Consider the following 16,216-nt stretch of genomic DNA (forward strand, 5'->3'; position numbering starts at 1 on the left):
GTATGGGATGATGATGTTATAGCTTTGAACGTTGCTAGGATTCCCATTTTGAAGGTCTCGGGATCATATGCCGTCTTTGGTTCAGCACGCTCCACTGACAAGTTTAACTTGGAATACAGTGATTCTGAGTTTAGATTCACTTCCAGGGCCACGCTCTACCATGTCAACGAGTTGTGAGCGTTCCCAATGCGAGCCGCTAGCTCCGGTTAGCAGACTTGACATCAAAGTCTAGCAGAACAATGTCGCGGCTGGTTGAGCATGCGGCACGATTTTCCACTGCCGGGGAGAGGAACTTATATTGTCCGTACATCTGTTAAAGCATTGTGGAGAGATGTCTGTCTAGAAGTATCAGATTAGCGCAAGCCTACGAGCGACGAAAGATTGAAAGACGAAGTAGTAATAAGTGTCGACGGTGGTCATTCAACGTAGAAGTGAAATGCTGTCAAGTACATAGCACAGGGTATCTACATATTGCGAGAGTCAAAACCCATTACCATAACGAGTCGTAACACTGCCAACCACTCCTTTATCGCATCTGCCCCGCTCACATGTTCTCCACCACGCGAGCATTGACCGCATTCTGGAAGCCCTGCGTGTTGCCACCGTACTCGCCCATACCGCCGTTACCGCCGGTGCTGTGCAAGCCGCCAGGTTGGCCGTAGTTGGCATAACTGCTCGGACCCTCGCCATGCTGCTCCGCCATCGCGAGCTGCGACTGCACGGTCTGGTTCTGCGCGGGCAGGAAGATGACCTTGCTGTTGGCCGTTTTCGCCATCGCCTGCATAGCTTCCAGATAGCGGATCTGCATCGCCGGCGCACTGCTCAAGATATCGGCCGCCTGCCTCATGAGTTTGGCACTCTCGACCTCAGCCCGCGCACTGATGACCTTGGCCTCACCCGTCCGCTTGCTCTGCGCGGCCATGGACAAGCTGTCTTGTAGCTCTTGCGAGAAGATGATGTCTTTGACCAGCATGCTCTCAACTTGCACGCCCCACCCGGCGGCGGTCTCGTCAATGATTTCACGGATGGACTGGGCGATCTCTTCGCGGCGCTCGATGACATCCTGCAACACGCGGGCGCCGATGACGTGGCGGAGGGTGGTCTGGGTGCGCTCCACTAGGGCAGTGCGGATGTTGGAAATGCCGAAGGCGGCTTTGTGAGGCGAGGTGATATGGTAGTAGATGACGGAAGTGAGTGTGAGGTTGACGTTGTCCTTGGTCATGCAGACTTGCTTGGGAACCTCAACAATTTGGATCTTGACGTCGACCTGGATGAGCTGCTCGGATAGTGGGTTGATCTTGACGAGACCTGGATCGACGGCACGCGCGAAGCGGCCAAACTTGGTTACGAGACCGACGTTTCCTTGTGCGACCTGTGGGACCTTGTATTAGTATACGCCTTCTGACAGCTTGGTGGCGAGCACTTACCGGCTTGTACGGGTTGGGGCAGACGATGCAGCAGGGAATGGCGCCACAGGTACCAATGAGGGTGCCTAGGCTGTTGATCATGGATCCGTACCAGCCATGTTGCGCGGCGTCCTCGGTGTCTGCCTGGATCATTTGCGCATACGATGGTTGCAGGTCTTCACGGCGTGGCGGCTGGACTTTGATGAGCGGCTCATCCGGGTCCCTTCGACCGCTGCCATTGCCGTTTGTCTTGAAATCATTCGTCGGCGCCTTGCCGTTCGCAGCGGTTGCGCCGTTCATACTGACAATTGTTGATATTCCTCTTGATTAGTGTTATTGATTGACCAAATTGTTGTTGATGCTGGAATGCGGTGTTTTGTAGCCAGTAGTCAGTAAGCAAATGAGTCTTCAGCAAGGCTCCGTGGCAAAGTGCAAGCGCGCAGGCGAAATATGTATGTAAGGCAAGAGTGGTGGACGTCATGAGATGTATGTGGTGGTCGCATGGAACGATCAGCCTGTCAACTGCTCGTTCCGGTCTAGCTATGCTTGTAACCTGCAGCATCGCCCCCTCCTTCAGAGCGCTAGAAGGCGCACAAAATGCTTATCTCTCTACCCTCGTGGTTCAAGCGCGAATTATGAATGCTAATGGCGCGGAAGTGATAACCGTGGCACACAGGGTGCCGGAAGAGCCTTGTCCTCCAAGTCATCTGCTCCCACCCTTCATCCTCCGTCACTTGGCCTGAGTCAATCACAGCCCCTCGCGGTATTGGCAAATGCTGGGCACATAACTACGCCTCGAATGCCGCACTTCGTATTTGCAAGAGTGGGGCGTACTCGTTCAGCCTTCCTGAGCCCTGAGTAGGCGCACAGGCAGAAGCGAAGTATGAGGAGAGTCCCACAAAGTGAGCGGCTTGGATCCCCAAAGCAAGTACCTTTGTGATGCTCATCGGAACGCCTCGTATTGCACCAGTAACAGGTCGCAACCACCGGCAACTCGGCATGCTTCCTGCAGCGTCCTATCTTCTTCAGTCTTAGCGCCAAGCATCTCGAGATCTGGGATGCCGAGTAATCGGCTTAGCTAAAGCGCACAGGGTTCGGGGGAGCCTTAGGCACATACACTGCCATTGAAACTCCGAAACCTCTGCATTATGTGATTAGCATCTCGCTCACATGACGATCAGCCGAAGAGGCGCAGCAATGCCAATCACTATTCAGGTGGCCTCATGGAGCCGGTTATTTGTCACAAGCGATCTCCTGTGCAAGGCGTACATGGCATTTAGTCCGTGGCAATGAGAGTCACCAGGCACAGTCGATCCGGATGGCATGGCTAGAAATAGGCTTGTACATGTAAGCGCGTCTCTTGCTCTTGCCATTGATCGCGGTAAGTTTCATGAACGTATTCGACAAGCGTTCCCGGATGTAACGTTGACTTGATCGGGTGATTACAGCATCTCAGCCTTTGAGCTGTGCCTTGCCGACGTGCTCCTTCGCTTCAGTGACTGATGTATTGGAACACCGCGGAGATGTCCTTCTCCGTCGTCTCCTGCCTCAACAGCAGATCCTGGATCTTGCTCATTGGCCCCTTCTCCCCCTCGTTGACGAAGTGATTCCACGTACTCGTATCACCATACAGCATTGCCGGAGCTTTAATGACTTGCTTTCCTTCCTTGCAACGCTTGCACTTGAACGTGTCATGAGTGTCACTCGTTGTACCCGGCCGGTATTGGAACAGCTCTCGCAGACTGTCCAGGGTGAAATGGCGCTCGACATCCTCGGCGGAGTCGACAACACATGACGAAAGTGATTGCTTGTGCGACTGGCGCTGGAATACCTTCTCCTCGATCGTGCCTGTAGCGATGAAGCGGTAGACGAAGCAGTCCTTCTTTTGACCATCTCGCCATACACGAGCAAGAGCTTGCTGGTCAGAGGCCGGGTTCCAGTCTGGATCGAAAAGTACGAGACGATTGGCACCGATCAGATTTAGACCGCACCCGCCAGCCTTCGAGGAGAGCAGGAAGACGAACTCTTTGCCTTCGGGATCATTGAACTTATCCACGAGTTTCTGGCGTTTGCTCACGTTCATGGTGCCGTCCAGCCTCAGACAGCCGTATGAGTTACTACGGCAAAGTCGCTCGAAAACATCTAGAGTCTGCGTGTAGTTCGAGATGAGGACGATTTTGTCAGTCGTTTCATGGCGTATACTGCGGAGCATGCGGTCCAGAACCTGCATTTTACCGCTATACGATGGGTTGACTTCTCGATTCCGACCACGATTGTCTTTGGTCTCATATTCTTTGGGAAAGAGCTCGTCGCAGCCAGGTAGGTCATCTGGTAGGTTCAGCAGGTCCGGATGGTTGCACAGTTTCTTCAGCAGACCAATAGCTTTCAGCGGCTGACTGCCTTTGCCGCGCAACAGGCTCTGAATCTCCGGCGATTTGACGAAGTAGTTGTACAGATCCAGCTGAAACGGCGCGAGGTTGCAGAAGACGACATGCTCGTACTTGACGGGTAAGTACTTAGATAATATGTCGTTTGTACGACGAATGATGAACTTGTTGACCTTCACAAGCAGCTCGCTGAGCCTCTCGTTACCTCTCTGCATGTCGTGATCCGAGGCTCCGGCGTCACGGCCACGCAGGATAGGTATTTCGTACTGCTTGCGGAAGTCCTGCCGGGTGCCCAAATAGCCTGGGTTCGCGAAGTTCAGCAAGGCGAAGTACTCCGACAAGTCGTTTTGTATTGGGGTGCCGGAGAGGATGACGCGCTTCTTGACGTTCAGAGCATTCAGCGCTTCGAAAGTCTGACTTTCGCCATTCTTGAGCCGGTGTCCTTCATCACAAAGCATAAGGCCGATCGGCGTGTTGCCCAACTCTTGCACGTACAGGCGGAGAGTCTCATAGGAGACGATCAGCACCGGCCGAATGACAGCACGACCTGTTGCAGCTGCCCACTGACGCATTTGCATCGTCAACTCCTCCTTGGAAGCCTTGCCATCTACGGCGAAAGGGTTGATGGCGTCCTGACCCAGCCACTTCACGAGTTCGTTGGCCCAATTGCGCACCAAGCTGGATGGACATGCAATGACGCACTTCTGAATGGTTCCTTTACCGGCATCTGGCGACTGCTTGAGTAAGGTCCACATTAGTGTAATGCACTGTAACGTCTTGCCCAAGCCCATCTCATCCGCCATTATGCAGCCTTGGGCGTTGTCATCGATCAAACCAGTGGTGCATCGATACAGGAATTTGACTCCTTCGACTTGATGAGGTCGTAGTACCTTCGCGATCCGAGGGTCGATAACGACGGGAACCTTAGGCCGCTCACTGTCGTCCTTTTTCTTGATACCAAGAATGTCTGCAAGGCTTCTGTGCATGAGTGAGTCATATGTCTTGGATCCGTCATCCTGTGAGCCCTTAGCTGACTCTTTCAGCGCCTCATCGGCAGCCTTGATTTCGGGCTTGCCGTCTACTGTAGGATCAAACAACACAATCGCAAATTCTCCGGCCGGGTCATGCAGAGGTTTGGCCACGAACACGGCACCTTGCCGCAAGCCTAGCAATGGCGGTGGCCTCACAGCGTTGTAGGACGTGGCATCCTTTTTGAGCAAGGGCACAGAGAAGCGCGAGCGGAAAGCCGAGTCCTTGTCTTTGGGCTCAAAGACGGGATAGCGATTGACATCTCTTGTCGCAAGCGCAAGCCTATCGTCATTGCTGTAGGCCTTATCCCCATCTTCTGCGCTTGCATCGCCACCACCGTAGTCGACCTTGCGTCTTTTGCGTGCCGGCTTGTCTGATGTGCGAGACGGCGCATTCGAGCCCGGGCACCTAAAAGGCTTTGTCAAGCGGTCGACCGACTGCGGTATGCCACCTTGAAGGCGCGCTCTATGCTTGTTGTGCAGCGGCGTGTTGTTCTCCTTTCCCAATGCGACAGTCATCGTTGTGTCTACGGTGTATCAACGCCGTTCTGCGGCACTGTTTACGCATGTGGCAAAGTGCGTAAGGCAGGAGGCAGAAGACGCGAAGTCGCGTTCATGGAATCTTGCCTTATGCGCGTGCCAGGCATGAACTGACACCTGATCCCGTGATCGGAAGCTGCACTCCGTCGACCTCGGCCCCAAGTACTGCCTCCATCCTCGCGTTGGCGACAAGGGTATCACTGTCATGCCGTTAGGGCCCTCAGCTTGTCTCGAGTAGCATGATGGCAGCCCTGCACGTGCTCAATGGGGCCTGTTCAAAAGTCTCCTTCGCTGTCTGCAACGTCCGCTTTTCAGCGCCAGCCTTATCGTGATCCTCATTATGTCTTCTGCGCACACGAGTCTTCCCTTGATCGTCCGCAAAGAAGAGGCAAATGGCCCACTCTGCCAGCAATTTAAGGAGGAGATGAAGACTGAGCTATCTCACCTTCTTGGCCACCGTATGCAGTTGCCGCCGGAAGCACGCCCTCAGCTTCTACCCGGTGGCTCCGTTTGCCTTGTTGCTGAGCTGGATTCATGTCACGAACCTCAGTCTCAACATAGTCCAAAGAGTGTGGTAGGTAGTCTTTGCCTCATACCGCTCCAGCCGGGCTCGGGTTGTGCCAAAAATTTACCAGCCCAAGCCAGAGTCGGCGAGATCAAGCGCGTGCTTACCCGACCAGCCTACCGGCGACATGGCGCCCAGAGAGTGCTACTGACTGCCAACGAGGACCTCGCGCGGATGGAGCTTAGTCTGCATCTTCTGGTGCTCGAGACGCTGCACGCACTCCCTGAAGCACAGAAGATGTATGAGTCCTACGGCTGGAAGCGGAGAGAGACATTTGGTTTCTACGACGCCACCTACAGTGTGTGCTATGAGAAGTGGCTGTAGGTTCGAAAGGCAAACAAGGGTCTACGGAAGGTTGAGCGACTTTGTACACGGTCATACTGTACAGCGTGTGCGCATGGCAGACACAAGATATGTCGGGTATTGCAGCAATCGCTAGTCCGTCCCAATTTGATATGTGCGCCCTTCGCTCGTCATACATATAGCGCAATTATAACCCAACATCTGCGCCTAAACTCTATGCTCAGAAAACAAGTTCGTTATTTCATGCATTGGCTGGTGGAACCGCGTTCACGCCGTTCTGGTTCGCTGAGGGCATGGCGTTCGGTCGTGGCGATGCGGATGACTGCGACACTCTATGCTCCAAGCCTTGCCAGTCCGGAAATAGATCTTTCAGCTGATCATACCTGGGCTGTAGTTGCGGCATGTGAGGAGGTGGAGACATATATGCCGGACCTTTTGGTGTCTTCGAGGCGTCGCCTTGCGCTTTCGGCATGAGGTACGCCAGGTTGGCTTGTACGCGTCGCAGAACCTGGATGTATTCATCTGAAGCCATGCCTGAAGGCTGGTCTGCGGCCTTGAGTTGCGCTTGTTGCTGCGGATTGATGGCACCGCCTTTGCCATCGGCCTGCAGCCTATTGACCTCCTGCAGCATCTCGAGGTTCAATTCCAAAAGTAACGTGATCCGCTGCTGTTCTCTGTTCTGGCTACCGGGAGTCAGTGGTGTATTCGGCGACACCGCGTTTACGCCAGCAGCCTGCTGTCGGTTGGCTGGCGACTGAGGCAGAAGGGGGGCTGCCATTGGATATATATTCGGCGGAGTCTGCTGCTTTTGCTGCTGCTGGGTAGCTGCATTCGGGGTATGCTGGCGCTGCTGCGGAGATACACCATGGGCCTGCCTTATTTGGCTATGCTGCGGGTATTGCTGCTGCGCTGGCTGCGGGTTCCGCGCAGGAGTAGACGGCGCTTGCGCAGGTACAGACTGCGAGTACGGCGCAGAAGTGTAAGGGTACTGCTGGCCTGCATCATTGCGTATTAGCTACTTAGTGCCAATTAGAGGCCGCGACTTCAACGGGCAGAAGTGTCTGCGGGAGCGGCAGAAGACCGGTAGCCTCCGTGGTAGGCGCGGGTCAACTGAGGCTTAACTAGGCGAGGAGTAACGAGGAGAGGAGAGACTGACCAGCAGCATACTGCATCACGTCTCCCGCCGCCGGTCCACCACTGACATTGCCGTCATTATTCGCGTAATAGCCGGCATGCGGCGCGGGCGCAAATGCTTGATGACTCGCTACGTGCGAGGGTTGCTGCGCTTGCGCAATTCCAGGTGAGGCGGCGCCATAAAGGGAGGGATAAGACTGAGCGTTAAAGGCAAACCCTGCAGGCTGCTGCGGCGGAAAGGGCCCCACGTTCATTGTTGCCATGCGATAAAGGCACGCACTCCTGCCTCGCAGCGAATCAGATTAGCGAGAAAAGTCAGTGATACAGAAGGCGTGCCAGCCAGGATCGAGGGCATGTGCAGCGAAGGTACGTTTGGTGGCGCCCACTAGATTTGCAGCGCTAGTCTCATTTCGGTCCGCTCGCGCTGACTGGCGGGAGACTGATTTCACCTCGAGCACGACAAGCTTCCGTGTTCGCATGCACGGTGATGCACGTTCTCAAGCTAAAGCAACCATCACTTGGCAAGCTCAAGGGCCACTCATAGTGGTGGAGCATTAACCGATGGCTCGTGAAAGGTGCCATCTCGTCGGCGGAAATGTACGCTCGTCGATGACAGGGTTGGGTAGGAAGCACTTGCAGCGGCCTCAGGCTGCTCTGCCGGCGTCCAGCTCCAACATCGCTGCGTCCATGTCATCGTCAATATCCATCTCGTCCTCCACAGCCTGCGCCTCCGCCATGATCTGATCGCCATGGAGATGATACCCGTCACCGTTTGCCTGCCCGTTGCGCACCTCGCGCTCCTTCTCCGACTCCATCTTCCGCTTGTGCTCCATAAGATCCTCATAGCTCCATGTGCTGACGCCTTCCTGCAGTCTTGCGGGAAAAGGTTTACTCATCACCTTTAAGAACTTCTTTGCAGAAGCTACGGCTTGGTCCACCGACATCTGTGAGTCAGATTCCAGGAGTGCACTCGAGATCCACTTCGGCAGCTGTGTGCGCTTCTTTGCGAATCGCTTATCTGCCATCACCATGATGCCGTAGTCATCTTTGCCTCGTAAGACACGCCCGAGACACTGCGCACAATGTCGCATAGCATCGAATGACAAGAAGTCGTTCTCCCGGATGCGGTAAGTTTCGCGTAGAAACTCGAGACGGGCTTTGAGGATGCGAGACTCCGTATACTGGAACGGGACACCGATGCAAAGCACAGTGCGACCGTAGTGATGGTCAAAATCGATCCCTTCGGACACTTTACCCCGGGCGACGCAGAGCAGCACGGCACCCCTGCCATTGCTGCAGGCTGTGCGGTATGTTTCCAAGGCAAGCGAGGTCTCTTGGCTGTCAGGCGTCTCCACTAAGATCAGCTTGCTCTTCCACACAGAGTCAAGGATGCCCATCGACTGCCATGAAGAGATGACTCGCTCCATGTAGAGATAGGACGGGAAAAAGACCACGATGCCGTCCGGAGTCAGCTTCGAGAACTCTATCAGCAGGTTGCCATAGTTTCGCACCACTTGCGGATCGTCTCGCGTCTGGAATCCCGTTGACATCTGCGACTGATCTGAGCCGCGTGTGACTATCATCGGTAAGAAAGAGCGACGCGCGAGCGTCATGGCATACGATTCCTGAACGACGGTGCTAAAGCCCAGCATCTTCGGATACATCTCAAGCGGCGAGATGGTTCCAGAGGTGATGATGACGGAGCTGAAGCGATCAAAGACCGGCTTGATGGCGATTGCTGCGTCAAGACAGGTGAAATGCAACTCTGGATTGGGTACGGTAGCGGTGTCTGATTCGTAAGGTTCCAGTATCAGTAAGAATCCGGTCTCGTATGTTGCAACGAGAGTGGCGAAGCTGGCGACTTCCTGCAACGGCTGGTAGTCCTCGATGTTGGTGAGTTCGAGAGTCCGGACAAGCGAGGTGAGACGCTCGGCGCAGAAGCGCAGCGGCTTCTTCTCGATGAAGGTCAGCTCCTTCAGATGCGCCAGGAACGAGGGTGGCGTCTCGGAAATGACATGCAACACTTTCATACGCGTCTTGAGGTACTCAATGAATCTTTTTAGGAAGGCTGTGAAGTGCTCGGCTCGGCGGATGTTGCCTGGTATAGCCTCTTTTAGTAGGTCATCTGGCAAAGCAGGATTCGACATGAACGCTTCTTCCTCGCGTGCTTGATCTGCTTCCCGTAAGCCTTCTACAAGCTTTGCATACTCGTTCTGAAGCTTCTCAGCGTCGGTCTCCTTCATCTGCTTGATCTTGTCTTCAAGGTTCTGCGCGCCTCGACCGGCTCGTCGCAAGGACTCTTCTGTCAAGTCGATGCTTAGTGACTCGATGCAGACATTGTCAATATTGTGTGCTTCGTCGAACACAACGATGCAGTCCTTTGACAGCTCTCTGGAGACACGCTCGGCGATCTTGGGGTCGAGCAGATAGTGGTATGAGTAGATGATCACGTTACAGAATGGCATCATTCTCCGCGCGGTGAAGTAGGGACACTGCTTGTGCTGCTCACCGTAGCGTAACATGCCGTCAAGCGTCCAGACACCGGGTGGTATTAGATTGTGCGGCTCGAGAAGGTCGAGGTTGTCGTGGTAGATGCACAAATCAACATCTTCGCCACGTTCCTTCTTCTCCTTCACGAAGCCGGCAGTCAGGCTACGACAGCGCGCATCGACGACAGAGCCGCTCTTCTCACGTTTTACTGACGGATGTAGGCAAAGGTTCTTCCGACTGGTCAAGCCCAGTCCTCGAAAGTCTTCCACCTCACCAAGCTGATCAGCTCGGTACTTCATTAGTGCCTTCAGCTCAGCCAGAGCCTTCTCAATCTCCGACATCGTACGTGAGCAGTAGATCAATTTGCGATGTTCTGGGTAGAACTGTTGATATGCAACAATAAGTGAAAGTAAAGAGACTGTCTTGCCGGTTCCCGAAGGCATCTCAAGCACGCAGTGGCCGCCCGCGTCAAGCGTTCGTTTGAGATCCGACATGTAGGCATATTGCTCAGGATATATCCTGGGATATGGGAACAGCACAGGTAAGTCATCGATCATGAACCTCATGGTGGCTTGATGTGTAGCGTGTTGGCATGCAACAAGCTTGCGGTTGACGGCGACGGTACGTTTTGTCGGTTATGAAGCACGCGGTCAGGCTAAGGCAAGCGGCGCCCAGTCCAACAGCGACGCACCTTAGGAAGTTATTAGTAATGGTAATGCAGTCTACCAGCGGAGAAATGGCTGGTTGCTTCGACTGAGGCACATGTGGATCATATGGAAGGCGTAAGGTACATACATGTACATGTTGGTAGGCATCTGTGAGCACGGACTTTAATACTGCTGCACAAATAGGCACTAGCGGGCCGACGGGCGATCTCGGCACTAAGATCAAACCCGTCATCGCTCGAAGTTCTTTGCCTTCTTCGATGACTAAAGGAATTGGAACATTACTTTCGCATCCAGACGGCAAGTGCTTCCGCATGAGGGTCTACCTTCGTCCACTACTGAAAATCCCTGTACTTCACCCCAACATGTGGCCCGGCGTACGATGAGTGCGAAGAAGTTCAAGTCGCAAGCCAGCAGTGGCCGTGCCATCTCAGGCTTTGGGTTTGGAGGCTCTGCTCTTGGAACAACACATTCTTCATCACTTTCGTACATCCAAGAGCCGCCAGACTACTCGACGATCACGAATGCCAATACTATCGTTGCTTTCAAGAACCTTTCGAAGAAGGATAGTACGACCAAAGTTAAAGCTTTAGAGGAGATTCAAGCTTATATAACGAATGTTGATACTGACGTTGAAGATGGCTTGCTCGAAGCATGGGTGCGTGTGGACGAACTTGTACGTCAAACTAGATAGTGACGAAATGACATCCAGGTCAAACTCTACCCTCGCCTTTCTATTGACAGTGCCCGACGTGTCCGACAACTAGCGCATGTCGTCAACGGGTATGTCTGCTCGAAGGCTGGGAAGCGAAGTGGCAGACATCTTCCGAGCATTGCCGGCCCATGGCTTGCTGGCAGCCATGACACAGATCGCGCCGCGGCAAAGGCTGCTCAGGATGCTTTTGCCCTCGTCTTCCCAACTCCAGAGAAGGTTGCCGGGCTGCGAAGGACATTTCAGGGTGCCATCCTAGCGTACTGCCGGGATTCATTGTTCCACGAAACTGTCCAGACGCTCAATGATGAGCGGACTGTCAGCCCGGATGATGCAGATGCAACGTACGCGAGGGTTGTCTCTACAAGCATGGCAGTCATTACGGCTCTGCTCAGTGAGCTTGATTCGTCGGAGGTTTCAAAGCAGCAAGTTCTGTACGACGAGTTGTTCAGTAACCCAAAGCTCTGGGAGTTTGGTTGTCACGCAGATACTGGTGTCCGGCGGACTGCGCATAGATTGCTGCAAGCAACGCTACAAAAGCAGCCGGATAGTCTTCGTGACCACCTTAAGCAGTTGAGCACCGCATACGTCTACAAGGGTCTCATTTCGGATCAAACTGGCTCTGCCGCTGACTACATGACGGCGCTAGATGCTCTGACCCGCCAATTCCCTTCCATATGGACAACGGAGTACAGCGGCAAGAAGTCTGCATTGTCCCGTCTGAAGCAGTGCTTGAAGCATGGCTCAAGGTCTGGATCCTCAGACTACTGGACGGTGACCAGATCGCTCTTCCAACATATTCCGCAGGAAGTGTTGCCAAGTTCTGCGGAGGATGCAAAAGAGCTGCTCTTAGCAGCACGCGACGGAGTGACGCAGAGGGACGAGCGTTTCAATGCATCGGGGGCATGGCAAGCTTATTACGCTCTGCTCGATCGCATCGTGCGCAATTTACATGAGGAAGACTGTAAGAAGCTTCTTGACACTTGCGCTTCGCCTATCGTACGGCAGTATCTGCAGCCATCTCCGGAGACGGTCGATTGGACGGTCGCAGGCGCGAAGCCCTCAGCACTCGTGGCCAGGCTGGTCCACATTGACGCTGTCTTGCCCATGCTACAGGTGGACCTAGCCCACTTCGCAGATGAGTTGGTCAACACGGCGAAGATGTCGCAACCGCAGCAATCCAAAGATTTTGCCAAGTCACAGCTACATGTTGCTTCATGTGGAGAGCGCTGGGCTTCACTACAGAGGGAATTATATGCTCAGCGACCGTCAGCATCCTTGAGTCGATTCCTTGACGCAACCAATGTTCAAGTACTCAAGGAGTGTGCACAGCTGCTTCAAGCTAGGCAGGGGAAGCCATTTGGCACGGCGGCCATCGTTGAAGAGCTTCTCAGGGGCTGTGGAGCGCAGCTGCAGCTAGCAAATAACTTCCCGGAGATCATCCAAGACCTGCTGATGACCGATGACTTCAGCTGGGTGCACTGGCCCTCGAACCGGCAACTGGTCGGGTGTTTACTTTCTGTGCACGACCAGTCATATTTCGGCGCGCTGTACGAGGGTGCGTTGATGGCCGCACTTCGTGACACCAGTGAGTCTCCGACTTCGATGGTGCGGGTGCTTTTGCCACAGAATGCGCCCCAAGAAGCGCTTTCACTCGCAAAGGCGAATTCCCAGCTACAGGAGCTTGTCATGAGCAGCCTAAGCGCCTCCGCAGATGAAGCAGAGAGATTTCTGTTTACTGAGCTATACGCAATTGGCGCAGTGAGCGACGAAACGGCGAATGAAGGCGTATCACAATTGATCAGCAACCTCGTGAATAACAACAACCCTGAAAACTTGCGCTCGAGTCTTGATCTCCTTGCCGCAATAGACGACCGACTACTACAGAGTATAGTCACCAAGCCTCAAGGACAGGAGCTTTTACCGAACCTTATTCGCATAGAAGAGGTTGAGACAGCTGAAGATGTGGTGGAGAAAGCAGCGGCATTGATTTCACGGTTATCGACAGCCGCGAATGGTCACGTCGGCTTCGAGACCAAACTCGATGTCGTACGACAGGGGCTTCAGCGTGCATCGCTCAAATCCCTGTCGGTCGACAGTCTTCGGGATCTGACGCAGAGGTTGCTTGGTGCCGATGGGAAAGTTGCTGAAGTGCACACTGTCTTGCCGGACGTTGCTAGTTGGAGGGCTACAGTGATGGCCACGGTAAGAGCTCCGAAGCCATCGCTCGCGGTTTTGAGTTCTCTGGGAGGCTGCGTGCACCTTGTGCAAGATCTCAACGCTGCCAACGACTTTGTCGTGCAGACAGACAGTGAAGGCTTCTCACAGGCGCTAAGAGTGGCGATGTACTTGGTAAGGTGTTGCAAGGTAACTGACGATCCTACTACCGCCGCTCTGCTCTATATGACCGTACTCTTGGCTGAAGACAACCTAAGCATTCCAGGAACCAACGCTCTCTGGGATTCAACCCTCGCTGAAGATGTAGCGATCGTTGACTTTGTCACGGAAGGTAACAGCTACCTTGGCTGGTACTGGGAAGCCACTGGACTATCCGACGAGACGAAAGCAGACTTCCTTTCAGCTCTTGTGGGAATGCAGGAAGGCTACAGCTCATACTCTGCGATGGCTTATTATGTGTCGCTCGCACAAGCTAGAGTCAACGCCAACTACTTCGGAACGCACCATAATGCCGAGCAAGTGAAGCATAGCGAAGCTGAGTTAACCCGGCAACGATCCGAAGGAAATACTCTAGCCACCACAGCTTGTATTGTTGGCTTGCAGCAACCATTGGCTGGCACACAGACACTGACACGGCTGCTGAACGCACTTGTGGCTGGTCTGACAGATGCAGAGCTCCAAGCATCATCGCTCGAGCAATTCATCCTTCTCAACAGCATTCTCTCCGCCCACGATGACGCTGTGTCGTCCATTGCGAAGCAGCGACTGGTCTTCTTGGTCAAGCATCTGGTTGTGTCAGTGCAGAATGCCGTGGACCCAGTGATTAGTAGCGAGACTTGCAAGGCCTTGACACTTCTACTACCTGGTATGCAAGACATGTACGGTGAACACTGGGCACAATGTGTATCATACATCATCAAGACGTGGGCCACTATGAAGCCGGAGCATGAGCCGACGGATGGGTGGACACTGGTAATGAACAGTACGTTGCGATTGCACAGTGTGCTACGGAAGCTTTCGAAACATGAGGACCCCAATGATGATCTTCTAGACGCACTGAAAGATCACGAGCGAGACCTTTCTACAGGCCTTGTCGGTTTACTTTTGACCCGCAGTGGCGTTTCGGACGGTTCAAACCAGCCGCTCCTAGTCACCCACGAGCTTCTTGCACGGCAGGTTACCCAGGTGTTACGCGGCAAGACGTTAAAAGACGCATCGATGCTATACCCGTTGTTGTACACGCCATCTCGCTCAGTCCAGCACGCGACGTTCGAGCTACTGCATCAGCATATCCCGGTGGCGCAGGAGCAGATCTCGTTTGATGCTGCCTTGGAGAACAAGACACCGCATCTGCCAGACGAGCTTCTTTCTTTAATCCTGGAGTCGCCTACCCTTGAATCTCTCATCGATGCCTCCTTTGATGGCGGAATGCCGGTGCAGCTTGCAGGGTATCTGTACAGCTGGCGGCTGATTTTCGACCACTTCGAAGGCTCTAGCTATCGAGTCAAGTCCGACTATACGGAGCAGCTCAAAGACGGCACGTATCTGCCTGACTTGCTTCGCTTCACATTTGATTTTATTGGCCACACGCGTGGCAAGCCCGTTGAGATATCGAGGTTTGACGTCCGCGCTTATACGCCTGATGAAGAACCGAACCCCGAGCGCGACGTACAATGGTTGCTCAGCCACCTCTACTACCTTGCACTTACGAATGTGCCCGGCCTTGTCAGAAGTTACTATCTTGATCTCCGCTCGCGCCAGACTTCTCAAGCTGTGGAAAGCTGGACCGCTAAGCACGTCAGCCCGTTGATTATTGAGAGCTCGCTGCGAGCCGTGGCTGAGTGGGCGGAGAAGAGCGTCAAAGAAGATCCTGAGTACGAGAAGATGAGTGTCAAGGTCGGCATGAGAAGTAAGGAGATCAATGTCAGTTATGTTGTTGATGAGCAGACAATGGCCATCAAGGTTGTCCTCCCGGACGCGTATCCACTGGCCGCTGCCAGAGTGGAAGGCGTCAGTCGAGTGGCGGTCAAGGAGGAGAAGTGGCAGTCTTGGTTGCGGAACTGCCAAGGTGTCATCACGTTTTCAGTACGATCAGAGCACCATCTTGAGCCTGACATTTCTGCTGACGAATTGGATATAGAACGGCTCGATCATCGACGGGCTCTCGGCATGGCGGAAGAACGTCGTTGGGGCACTCCAGAATCAAACGGAATGCGCTGTGAGTTGCATAGTGCAACAATTAGAGTACATGTTGACGACTAATGCATCGTAGATCTGCTACTCCTTGGTTAGTGCCGACAAGCAGCTGCCGACCAAGCGCTGTATGACCTGCAAGAATGCTTTCCACGCAAGCTGCTTGATCAGGTGGTTCAAGACGAGCAATGCCAGCACCTGTAAGTTTGTCTGGATGATGAAGGCGTACACGGGAGCCTCGCTGATTGCTCAATACTCTGCAGGTCCGCTATGCCGCTCATCCTTTCAGTTTTCGTAGATTGAAGTCCACATTCGGCGTGAGAAGCAGACGATCTTGGCATGTTGAAAGCGATCGCCGCAGTATCTGATACTTCGCATAGCCACAATCTGGCGGAGCTGCAATGCGGTATGCGAAACATCGATTCCCACAAGGCCTTCTGTTTGGGAAACATTCTCCCCTGCGAACAGGGTATACTTGTCCGCAACTCAAAACGTGTCCTTGTCAGCTCTCGTATTACATGCCCAATCCCTGTGCCGTGTGCCGTGCGCCATGACTGCAACCGTAGAAAGTAATCTTGAGCTTCAGCGTAGTGCATTGGTTGTGAGCAATCGCCT

At 53.8% G+C, this 16,216-nt stretch overlaps 7 protein-coding genes across 7 annotated transcripts; 3 read left to right on the top strand and 4 right to left on the bottom strand.

Moving 5' to 3' along the window:
• Positions 1-544: 544 nt before the first annotated feature.
• On the bottom strand, positions 545-1,706 carry BAUCODRAFT_71578 (uncharacterized protein; the record flags this gene model as incomplete). The annotated part of the gene is made up of 2 exons (XM_007678793.1): positions 545-1,372; positions 1,428-1,706. The coding sequence occupies 2 exons, from the start codon at positions 1,704-1,706 to the stop codon at positions 545-547; spliced, it is 1,107 nt and encodes a 368-aa protein (XP_007676983.1).
• Positions 1,707-1,795: 89 nt separating this feature from the next.
• On the top strand, positions 1,796-2,171 carry BAUCODRAFT_501790 (uncharacterized protein). Its single transcript, XM_007678948.1, has one exon. It carries the CDS (start codon positions 1,886-1,888, stop codon positions 2,147-2,149), a length of 264 nt encoding a protein of 87 aa, XP_007677138.1. The 5' UTR covers positions 1,796-1,885; the 3' UTR covers positions 2,150-2,171.
• Positions 2,172-2,652: 481 nt separating this feature from the next.
• On the bottom strand, positions 2,653-5,520 carry BAUCODRAFT_501788 (uncharacterized protein). The gene has a single exon (XM_007678949.1). The coding sequence runs from the start codon at positions 5,338-5,340 to the stop codon at positions 2,899-2,901; it is 2,442 nt and encodes an 813-aa protein (XP_007677139.1). The 5' UTR covers positions 5,341-5,520; the 3' UTR covers positions 2,653-2,898.
• A 33-nt stretch (positions 5,521-5,553) lies between these two features.
• BAUCODRAFT_157149 (uncharacterized protein) lies at positions 5,554-6,250 on the top strand (the record flags this gene model as incomplete). Its single annotated transcript, XM_007678950.1, has 1 exon — positions 5,554-6,250. Exon 1 carries the CDS (start codon positions 5,702-5,704, stop codon positions 6,248-6,250), a length of 549 nt encoding a protein of 182 aa, XP_007677140.1. The 5' UTR covers positions 5,554-5,701.
• Positions 6,251-6,530: 280 nt separating this feature from the next.
• On the bottom strand, positions 6,531-7,007 carry BAUCODRAFT_49756 (uncharacterized protein; the record flags this gene model as incomplete). The annotated part of the gene is made up of 1 exon (XM_007678714.1): positions 6,531-7,007. A coding segment is annotated over one exon (477 nt), but the record flags the coding sequence as incomplete, so codon positions are not given.
• A 500-nt stretch (positions 7,008-7,507) lies between these two features.
• BAUCODRAFT_502978 (uncharacterized protein) lies at positions 7,508-10,711 on the bottom strand. The gene is made up of 2 exons (XM_007678951.1): positions 10,649-10,711; positions 7,508-10,544 (listed from the first exon to the last, which is right to left on the bottom strand). The coding sequence occupies exon 2, from the start codon at positions 10,417-10,419 to the stop codon at positions 8,008-8,010; it is 2,412 nt and encodes an 803-aa protein (XP_007677141.1). The 5' UTR covers positions 10,420-10,544; positions 10,649-10,711; the 3' UTR covers positions 7,508-8,007.
• Positions 10,702-15,946, top strand: BAUCODRAFT_34518 (uncharacterized protein). Its single transcript, XM_007678603.1, has 5 exons — positions 10,702-11,176; positions 11,231-15,493; positions 15,549-15,626; positions 15,681-15,801; positions 15,865-15,946. Exons 1-5 carry the CDS (start codon positions 10,901-10,903, stop codon positions 15,897-15,899), a joined length of 4,773 nt encoding a protein of 1,590 aa, XP_007676793.1. The 5' UTR covers positions 10,702-10,900; the 3' UTR covers positions 15,900-15,946.
• The last annotated feature ends 270 nt before the right edge of the window (positions 15,947-16,216 follow it).

This window comes from Baudoinia panamericana (genome assembly GCF_000338955.1).
Source record: "Baudoinia panamericana UAMH 10762 unplaced genomic scaffold BAUCOscaffold_7, whole genome shotgun sequence".
Lineage (NCBI taxonomy): Eukaryota > Fungi > Ascomycota > Dothideomycetes > Mycosphaerellales > Teratosphaeriaceae > Baudoinia > Baudoinia panamericana.